We start from the raw sequence: 11092 nt of genomic DNA on the forward strand, positions 1-11092 counted from the left end.
GAGAGACATCCCAAAGTGTTACAGACTCAGTGGGTGAAGCAAACTGCTGATCTGGGGTGTTTCTGGGTGGGAGGGGACTCAGTCCCAATTACAAACCCTCCTCCCTCCCGCTCTCCAGGGGAAGGGATATCTCTCCGCCTGGTGTGTGTGGGTTGTGTGCTCTCAGTGTTTCTTTGTCTCCACCTTTATCACTTAAATTCTTTCACTTTCTAAGCGGGATTTGTTTGTAACGGGTTATTTCTGAGAGAATATCAGAATAACTGAGAGAGGAAGGTCTTGGTTCTCCGTGTACCGTTTCTTATGAATATCTTGCTTTGATTTATCTAAATTATTCTCTTCCCTCTCTTCCTGGTGACATTTGTTTTACTTTGATAACTGTAATGATAAGATGCTGAAAGGGAATGAGAGAGATTTGGGATGAAATTTTTATTGGACAGGATCTTCCTCTGCTTTGGTCAAAGACCTACACCCTGAGGCAGCAATCGATGGGACTCTGTTTGTTTGTGTCTGTTAATTATACCATTGGTGAATTTTCTCTCCCAGACCCTGGGGTTCATCGCCTCGGTTACATGTGTTCCTGTTGGATTTCGGTCCTTGAGTTTGAAAGGGGTTTAAAGCTTCGGTTAATTTAAACCTGGCCTTTCAATATGCCACAAACATGTTAATCCACGATGCAGGATAGTGAGTGTTCACCCCGACAGAGACGAGATCGAAGTCATCAATGAGAACCCATGTGAATGTTTCTTATAATTTTTGAATAATGCTTCTGTTTCCGGGCAATTGAATGAAGTCAATGCTTAAGTGATATGCATGGAGTGCGACCATTTTAAGTAATTGTACACTGCGACCATTTTTAGTGATATTCACTGCGGACATTTTAAGTGATATATATGTCAAACATTTTAAGTGATATGCATTGCGTCCATTTAAAGTGATTTGCAGTGTGACCATTTTAGGTGATATGCTGTGCAGCCATTTTAAATGATATGCAGTGTGACCATTTAAGTGATATACTGCGCGGCCACTTTAAGTGAAACGCACTGTGTCCATTTTATGTGATGTGCAGTGCGACAATATTAAGCAATATGCAGTGTGACCATGTTAATTAACATGCAATGCGACCATTTTAAGTAATAAGTACTGTGATCATTTATAGTGATATGCTGCACAAATATGTTATGCGATTTTCTGTGTGGACAATCTTAAACGATATGGAGTGCAATCCTTGTGAGTGATATGTACTGAGGCCATTTTAAGCGATATGCATTGAGACAATTTTGAGTGATCTTTCAAGTGTTATATAAGTGGTTTATCTTTGAAGGCTTCATCGTCAAACTGAAGAAACGTTGGACCAGTTTTTTCTATTCAAAGGAGAACTGAAATAATTGGTATGGCAGCAATGTTTACTGGTTGTTACATGACTCCCAAATTGTTTAAAAATGGAGCAGAAGCCCTTGCAACACGGGATGTTGTGGGCAGATAAGCGACAGGTGTCTCTTGATAGGACACGCCTGGAGCAGCAGCGGGCGCCTGAAAGGACAGCAAAACTCACAACTTTTCGTTGTAGAGTCACTGCGGTTTACTTTCTGGAATGAGAAAAAGTTAGCCTGTCGCTGAAGATGTGTCAATTAAGGGGAGAAGATGACAACCCTGCTTGTTTTCTAGCAACTCTCTAAAAGACACGGAGAAGTCCACTGCGGCAATTCATGTCGTCTCCGATCTTTGAAAAAAGCCTGCCGACCTACATCTCAATGCCACCTGAGAAGAACTGTTCTGAACGATCCCAGTGACTCATCCATGTTTACTCAGAAGTTAGTCTGTATGTCAGTATTGGAACACAATACAGTTATCTCATCTACTGTTTTCATAAGCAATGAGCAAATATTCAATCCAAATGTTTTTGTCTGTAACAGAGATATGAATCACAAAAAAAAATGCCTTTTTATTTTTGGGGTTAACCAGTTTATGGATGTGTGTGCCTGTATGAGTGTGAGGGGCTAAGGTTAAAAAGTGGCTTTCAAATTTCAATTTGTGTGATTATGTTTTACTTCATTACTGGTTGAGACATATTTTTAATAAACAGATAATTTTGTTGAAAGTTAAAGACAACTGACCAGAGTGTTCTATTCTGAGGAAAATAGAGTATAAGATTGACAAAGTGGGAACATTTAAAATATATGCTGTGACCTGTGGAGAAGTGGGACTCGAGTAAACTGTTCAGTCCTCCCGCCTTTATTATAACACAGGTCAGAGGCTGATAATTCTGTGGCGAGTCACTCACCTCCTGTCACCCCAATGTCTGTCCACCATCGACAAGGCACAAGTCAGGAGTGTGATGGAATACTCTCCACTTGCCTGGATGGGTGCATCTCCAACAACACTCAAGAAGCTCGACACCATCCTGTGCAAAGCAGCACGCTTGATTGGCACCCCATCTACAAACATTCACTTCCTCCACCACCGGCGCACATTGGCAGTAGTGTGTACCATCTACAAGATGCACTGCAGTAATTCACCATGGCTCCTTAGACAGCACCTTCCAACCCGCAAGCACAACCATCTGGAAAGACAAGACCACAAGATGCAAGGACACACCACAACCAGCAAGTTCCCCTCGAAGCCACTAAGCATCCTGACTTGGAACCATATCGCCGTTCCTTCACTGTCGTTGCGTCAAAACCCTGGAACGCCATTCAAAAGAATACTGTGTCTGGACCTGCCCCACATGGAATGCAGCTTCTAACAGCACTGTTATATTAGCTGCACCAAAGGGACTGCAGCCGTCACGTTGAAAGCTCACCACCACCTTGTCAAGGGCAATTAGGGATGGGCAATAAATACGCCCTGCTCTGTCACCAAAGCGACAGGCCTCGCCCGTTGTCTTCCACCATAGCAACAGGCCGCCCCATCGTACTGTCAGAACAGTGACAGGCCCTGCTCACTGTACTGTCAACATAACGACAAGACACCTCTCCTGGCTGCTGGAAATAGTTATTTAGTGATTTAGTTTCTCTCATCAATGAATTAGTTCAACAACTGGGTAAAGGGATATTTCAGCACATTCTTCAACTGCTCTCTGAACTGAGTCTGGGTCACGGCATAAATCGCAGTGTTTGTGCAGCAACTCAGGAGCTGCAGCATCAAGCCAAATTCCTGCAGAATATGAGGTGGACGTGCAGACACAGACACCGAAGTCAAATTCCACATCCGTGTCCATATGGAAAGCACCATTAATGCTGTCCACAACAGAATGAAATTGGCCGAGATAACTAGCAGTAAAATGATGGATTTCCTTCGGCTCTCCATCTGTGCGTCTCGGCGAATCTCCCCAGTGCTGTGAGCCCGGAGTCTCCTGCGTGCTCTGCTGCTCACAAAGATGTGTCTGACGGTGAGAGCATTGAGCAGCAGAATCACCACAAATGGGAGCCCCGGGGTTAGAATGTGATGGAGGAATTCGATTGATACCCAGACACGAGACATCTGAACATCCCCTGTTACAGAACAAAACCAGGGGAGGTTCCCCAGCCAATACCAATCTGATAACATAAAATACCAGAAGGTGTTCTTTAAACAGCTCAGCACAGTCACTGTTCCCAGAGCCACAGCAGCCGTTTTCTCACTGCAATATTTACATTTCAGCTTCTGGCAACAAATAGCAACAAATCGATCAAAGGTGAAAGTGACAGTGAACCAGACAGAACAGTCTGTGGCTGTGTAAAGCAGGACGGCGTGGATATTACACACGGGGATGGACCACAGGAACTGAAACTGTTCCCAATAAACAATGGGAATGTGTCTCAATATCAGGTCCAGGATAATGACCAGCAGATCCGCCGCTGACATGGCCACCAGGTAGCGAGTGACAGATTTGGAGAGACCGCACTTCCTCTGAGTCAGGATCCCAATCGTCAGCAAGTTAACTGTGAGGAAGGTAAATAAAGAGAGAAATTATACATCAGACTGGAGCAAAGTTACCAGTTTGAGTGAGGACTTATTGAGATTTACAAATATGTCACTGCATCCAATGTTATGCTGAAATGATTGGACCTGAAATTACAAACATGAAGGTCTGCAATACGATGGAAGACAGGGGAGATGAAATAACTAAAGGGAGATATTAAAATTATTAAACTCAATGTTAATCATAATCCTCCCCTCCCTCATTTCCTTTTATGGTTTAAGAACTGTTCCGCCTCTAATCTCTCCCAGGTCTGATCTGAAACATTAACTCTGTTTTTCTCTCCTCAGATGCTGCCTGACCTGCTGAATATGTCCGACATTTTCTGTTTTTAATTCAAATTTTCAGCATCTGCAGCACTTTGCTCCTGTATTGAAAGTTAAATGTTGAACAGACTGAGAGATTCCCTCACCTCTGACAAGCAGCACAGAATTCAATTCAATTATTTTAAAACAAAGATAGGGAATGAGGCCACAAAAAAAATCAATGAAACAAATAATCTCAATCGTCACTAAATTAACTATGAATAAGGGAAATTAACAGAAAATGATAGATCATGTTGGAAGTAAAATACAACAGGTTGAAGGAGTTTGGATTGACATTTATACATGTGTCACCATATTCGGTGTGTATCTAATTATTGGCGAGTGACACGGATTTCAGCTGGGGATAGGTAGCTTAATTTAATACAGCCAGTGGGGTTCCTGACGGCGGGCCGAAAATATGAGGGGAACCATGTCTTGGCAATTCAGAACCAAGAAACAGCGCATTTCAGTGGCGTTGGGACAGTTAACTGCCTGGGCCATCGTTCACATCCCTGCTGAAAAATCAGATGGCCAGCAGCTCAGTAGCATTGGCAAAGCCACCGGGAGTAATGGAACTAGCAATACTACGTCAGGCCTGGGTGCAGCACCATCGCTGGAGCTCTAAAACCAATGTGAGTTTGGCAAGGACACCCAGGGCCAGTCAGCTAGTAGGGGCAACTACCGTTAATACAACAGGCTTGGGGCCAGGACCATGACAAGAGACCTGGAACCCTGGTAAGTGTACCGCGGAGACTGAGGCAGCTGGGGAGTCGGGCCACTGTCAGTACTATACCAGACCTGGTGCTAGGAAACTTCCTGGAAAGCCTAGACCTCAGGTGTGTGTACGGGGCTGCTGGGGCCAGTCGGAGAGTGGGCACATTGCCATTATTGCACCAGGACCATTACTGGAGACCCAGGATCTCAGATAGGTGTTATTGCTGGGGCCAATACGCCAGTGCGGGTCTCTGCACCTAACATGCCAATCCTGCAAGGAAGTTCATCGCTGGAGCCCAGGACACTAGTTAACTGTATCGAAGACACTGTGCCAGTCAGCTAGTGGTGTTCACCGCCAGTAATACATCAGGCCTGGGATCTGGACCATCGCTGAAGTCCCCAACACGGATTAAGCGTGGCGTTGTTGCCGTGTAAAGTTAGAGAATGGGCGGCAGTGGCAGTCCTACACGAAGCCGGAGACAGGGATCATCACTCGAGCACTGGGCCCCAGTAAGTGCGGTGAGAACTCCTGGACCAGTTGAACAGCGTCGGGGCCTATGCCAGTGATACACAGCGCTGTGTCCAGGGCAATTGCTGGAGTCCCAATCTCCAGGTGATTGTTTTGAGGTATCGAGATCCACTCAGGGAGTGGATACCACTGCTGGATCGACTGCAGTTCTGGGACCTGGAAAATCGCTGGAGTCCTGGACACCAAATAAGTGTGGGGCTGTATGGGGACCAGTCAGGGAGTGTGCGACACTGCTGGTACTACACCAGATCTGGGACCAGGCTCAACGCAGGTGCCCTGGACCTCAGATAAGTGTGGCAGAACAGCCAGGGCCAGGTAGGTAGCGGATGCATTGCTGTCTCTGCACCAGGTCTGGATACACGCCCACTGCTGGAGAGTCTGTACATCAGATAAGTGGTTTGGCGTCACTGGGATTGTTCAGGGAGCGGGTACCATTACAATCATGGGCCCTGGACCATTGCTGGAGTCCCAGACTCCAGATAAGTGTAGGAGATTCACGTGGGCCATTCAAAGCGTGTGACCCACTGCCAGTACTATAACAGGCCTGGAGCCACATGCATTGCTGGAGCCAAATGCGCATGGTAAGCGTGATGAGGGTTGAGGACCAAGAGAAGCAGGTTGAGAGGCCTCATGGCTTTTTCAGGAAAGCCGGCTTCCCTATAGTGTAGCTGGCTCTGCCAGGCCACCATGTCAATGGGGAGAGGTACAGGAAATGAAAGAACTCTCAGCCCTACAGTTGGGAGGTGAGCATGCCCAGTACAACATGTTGGTGAATGAGACCTTCATTCAGAAACAGCCAGCCGTTCCCAAAGTTTTGGCCTCCATGGAGAACCAGAATGTGGCGGTTCGGAGACAAAGGGAAGTCACCGCTAGACACAGCTAATGTTTCTACACCCTCAAACAACCTCGCACTGCCAACCAACATCACACAATTAGCATGTGTATGACGTGAGTAATGGCGTCACCAGGAACATGGTGGAACAGACCATCGGTGTGATGAAGCAATGCTTCCAATGCCTGAACCACTCGAACAGAGCCCTCCAGTACACAATAGAGCAGGTGTCCAAGTTCATGGTGTTCTGCTACACCCTTCATATCATCACCATGATGAGGACACAGGCATTGGCACCAGGAATCCGGAGGCCACCTCAGGAGAGGGAGGAGGCAGGGAGGATATTTCCTGGATCATTTAAACCTGGAGAGGCTGTCAGACAGTCCCTGCTAAGATTCCAGTGCCCATAGGACAACTTCCCTTTCCCACCATGGATCCCCCATTCTCTACCATTACACCCATCTGAGACGCCCAATCACAGTTCCCCTTGGTCACCATCATGCAATAAAGAGCACCAATAAAAACCATTTCATTAGCATCTTTATCCAACAACACATCAAATTATACAAACTTTTAACCCTTGTGTATTCCCTGAGTGCATGTCTTGCGGTTTCCCTCGACCTGCCCAGTGCTCCTACACAGTGTTTCCCCAGTTACTGCTGCATGGAAGGCTGCTGACTTTCACTGGGGGAGAATGAAGATGGCCTTGAAGGAAGCCTCGAGCAGTTCTAGGCGTACAGGGATCGGATTCGAACAGCACCACCTCCACATAGGCAGCAGCAGCCTGGGTTGGCTGATGGGTAACAGCAAGGATACTGGTGGAGTGACAGTGAAGGGTGAACAAATACTGTCATCCTGAGAGAGGAGAGCAGGACCAGGCTCCACGGAGACACTGTCACTCCCACGGGGCGACACCTCAGCAATCCTAGTCATCTACTGGATCACAGAATGCGATACTGCTGTGAGAGCCTGCAAAGCCCTTTAAACACTAAGATCCACAGCCATGGTGGCAGCAGTCTGATCCTGCAAGGCACCAAGCATGGATCTGATTAACTCAATCTGAGATTTCACTGCTGCACTGAGACTTTGGATGTTGGCCACCTGTGCTGCAGAAACAATGGTCACCAGACGCTTTCTCACGACTGGGTCCACGAGTGCTTTCATGGAGTTAGTCACCACCTCCAGAAGTGAAAGATTGGGCATCAAGCTCTGTGAAGTGTCCTGTGCTACATTGGAGTCGGAGCCCTCCATGTTCCTGGACAGTGACAACAGACTGTCTGACAGGCCTGTCAATGGATAAAGTATCTTCGTGTGCATGTTCATCAGCATTTACCTGTCTGCTGTTCCAGTAATGTTCTCATCTGAGTCCTGTGTATTATAAATCGTGTGTGACCTTGCCCTCCAGTGAGCTTACACATGAACTATCCTTTCCCCCTGCCCTGGCTGTCCTCTCACCAGAAGCAGCAGCGGCGGTGGTGAGATGAGCCGAGGTATAAAAGGAGCAGAGAGCGAGGCTCGACACCAGAAGCAGCGGCGGCGGTGAGAGCGCTTTGTTCTGTTCAGTGCAACTGCTTGACCAGAAAAAATAAAATTGAAGTGTGACGTCAGAGGAGGGCTGGTAAGTGATTGATGGGTATTTCTTCCGTGCCTTGTGTTGTTTAGTTCTTGTTTTTTTATTTTGGTTTTGGCCAAGTGATTTAAATCAGGCGATGTCATTACAGGTTAAGAGTACACTTAAATAGTTTATTTTTCTTAAATACTGTGATCCAAATTATTTAATTAAATAGCATAGAGATGTCTGGGCAGACGATGTGTTTCAGCTGTGGCATGTGGAAGCTGGTGGACCCTGGTGTGATCCACAGTGACCACATCTGCAGCAAGTGTTGGCTGTTCGAGGTACTTCAGCTCTGAATTGATGAACTTGAGTCTGAGCTGCATACACTGTGACATATCAGAGAGGGGGAAAGTTATCTGGACATGGTGTTCCTGGAGACAATCACGCCCCTTAGATTAATTACATCCAATCTAGACTCTGGTCAGGGACAGGAGGGTGTGATTGCGAGTGAGGCAGATATGGGGGTCCAGAATTTAGCTTTGGAGGAGTCTCAGCCAGTGCCCATATCCAATAGGTACGCAGTTCTTGCTCCCAGTGAGGATGAGGGCATAGGCTGCAGGGAGCGTGAGTAAACTGACCACAGCACCGTGGTTCAGAGCGCCATTCAAGTGGGGGGAGAAAAGAGAAATATAGTTGTAGTCGCGGCTAGCATAGTTCGGGGAATAGATACTGTTCTCTGCTGCAAAATAGAGAGTCCCGAAGGCTTTGTTGTCTACCTGGTGCCAAGGGTAATGACATCTCTTCAGGGCTGGAGACGAACTTGGAGTGGGAGGGAAAAGATCCAGTTGTTGTTGTCCACATAGGTACCAACGACAGAGGTAGGACTGGGAAAGAGGTTCTGCTGAGGGACTATGAGCAGCTCGGGGCCAAATTAAGAAGCAGAACCACAAAGGTAATAATCTCCATATTACTACCTGAGCAACGTGATAATTGGCAAATGGTAAATAAGATTAGAGATGAAAATGTGTGGCTCAAAGATTTGTGTGGGAGAAATGTTTTCCAACTCATGGGACACAGGCACCAGTACTGGGGAAAGAGAGAGCTGTTCCGTTGGGATGGGCTTCACCTGAACCATGCTGGGACCAGTGTCCTGGTGAATCGTATAACTAGGGTTGTAGATAATGCAATAAGGTAAGTATTGTGGTGGGTCGGGGGGTGGGGGGGGGGGTGGGGGTTAAACTGAAGGGAAGTTTAAAAGGTCGAAGAGTAACGCGAGAGCAGAGATGCAGAATAGTGAATGACCATACATTAATCAGAGAGTGACAGGAAGGGACAGAGAATAAAAGCATAAGAGTACAGCAGAAATTAAAACCAGAGTCGGGAAAAATGGTAAAACGTCAAAGCTTCAGGCTCTTTATCTGAATGCACGTATCATTTGTAACAAGATAAATGAGCTGACGGCACAGATGGAATTAAATTAATATGATTTGATAGCTATCACTGAGACGTGTTGCAGGATGACCAGGACAGGAATCTCAATGTTCAGGGATATTCAATGTTCCGGAAGAATAGGCAGAAAGGAAAAGAAAGTGGGGGAGCTTTGCTATTAAAGGAAGGGATCAGTGCAGTTGTGAGTAATGATATAGATGTAATAGATCGTGATGCAGAATCAGTTTGGTTAGAAATAAGGCATTGCAAGAGAAAGATGTGGTCGTGGTCTAAAGGCCCCCAAAGAGTTACCTCTCTGTAGAACAAGATATTAATTAGGACAAATCGGAGGCGTGTAAGAAGGGCACTGCAATTATCATGGGTGATATTAATCTGAATCGAGACTGTGCAAAGTAAATTGGCAAGGGTAGCATGTGGGACGAATCTGTAGAGTGCCTTACGGATTGTTACTTAGAATAATATGTTGCAGAACCTACCAGGGAACAGGTTATTTTAGATTTAGTATTGTGTAATGAGGTAGGATTGATAGGAGATCTCGCAGGCAAGGATCCTTTATGGGGAAACAATCATAACATGGTAGAATTTCAAATTCAGTTTGAGTGTGACCAACTCGGGTCTCAAATCAGTGTCTTCAACTTAAACAAGGGCAATTACAGAGGTATGATGAAAGAGTTGTCCAAAGCGGGCTGGGAAGGTAGACCTCAGGGAAAGTCAGTAGACGAGCAGTGGCAGGTTTTTAGGCAGATATTTCATAACACTCAACAAACATGTATTACAGTCAGAAGGAAGGACTCAAAGGGAACGATGAACCACCCGTGGATAACAGGAAGTTAAGGAGAGTATCAAATCAAAAGCAAAGGCGTACAATGTGACGAAAACAAGTTGCAGGCGAGAGGATTGGGAAGCTTTTCCAAACAGCAAAGGATGACTAAAAAACTAATAAAGAGGGAGAACATTGATTGTGAGAGTAAATTGGCAAGAAATATAAAAACAAACAGTAACAACTCCTACGGGTATATTAAAAGGAAGAGAGTAGCTAAAGTAAGTATGGGACAAAGAACAAAGAGCAAAGAACAAAGAACAGTACAGCACAGGAACAGGCCATTCGGCCCTCCAAGCCTGCACCGATCTTGATGCCTGCCTAAACTAACACCTTCTGCACTTCCGGGGCCCATATCCCTCTATTCCCTTCCTATTCATGTATTTGTCAAGATGTCTTTTAAACGTCGCTATTGTATCTGCTTCCACCACCTCCCCTGGCAGCAAGTTCCAGGCACTCACCACCCTCTGTGTAAAAAACTTGCCTCGCACATCCCCTCCAAATTTAGCCCCTCGCACCTTAACCCTATGTCCCCGAGTAACTGACTCTTCCACCCTGGGAAAAAGCTTCTGACTATCCACTCTGTCCATGCCCCTCATAACTTTGCAAATCTCTATCATGTCCCCCCTCCACCTCCGTCATTCCAGTGAAAACAATCCGAGTTTTTCCAACCTCTCCTCATGGCTAACGCTCTCCAGACCAGGCAACATCGTGGTACATCTCCTCTGTACCCTCTCCAAAGCCTCAACGTCCTTCTGGAAGTGTGGCGACCAGAATTACACGCAATATTCTAAGTGTGGCTTAAATAAGGTTCTGCACAGCTGCAACATGACTTGCCAATTTGTATACTCTATGCCCCGACCGATGAAGGCAAGCATGCCGTCTGCCTTCTTGACTACCTTATCTACCTGCGTTGCCACTTTCAGCGAT

General features: G+C 46.2%; 1 protein-coding gene across 1 annotated transcript; it reads right to left on the bottom strand.

Moving 5' to 3' along the window:
* Positions 1–3024: 3024 nt before the first annotated feature.
* Positions 3025–3912, bottom strand: LOC137366184 (probable G-protein coupled receptor 139; the record flags this gene model as incomplete). The annotated part of the gene is made up of 1 exon (XM_068028173.1): positions 3025–3912. A coding segment is annotated over one exon (888 nt), but the record flags the coding sequence as incomplete, so codon positions are not given.
* Between the last annotated feature and the right edge of the window lie 7180 nt (positions 3913–11092).

This window comes from Heterodontus francisci, unplaced genomic scaffold (assembly GCF_036365525.1).
Source record: "Heterodontus francisci isolate sHetFra1 unplaced genomic scaffold, sHetFra1.hap1 HAP1_SCAFFOLD_319, whole genome shotgun sequence".
In the NCBI taxonomy this organism is placed as follows: Eukaryota; Metazoa; Chordata; class Chondrichthyes; order Heterodontiformes; family Heterodontidae; genus Heterodontus; species Heterodontus francisci.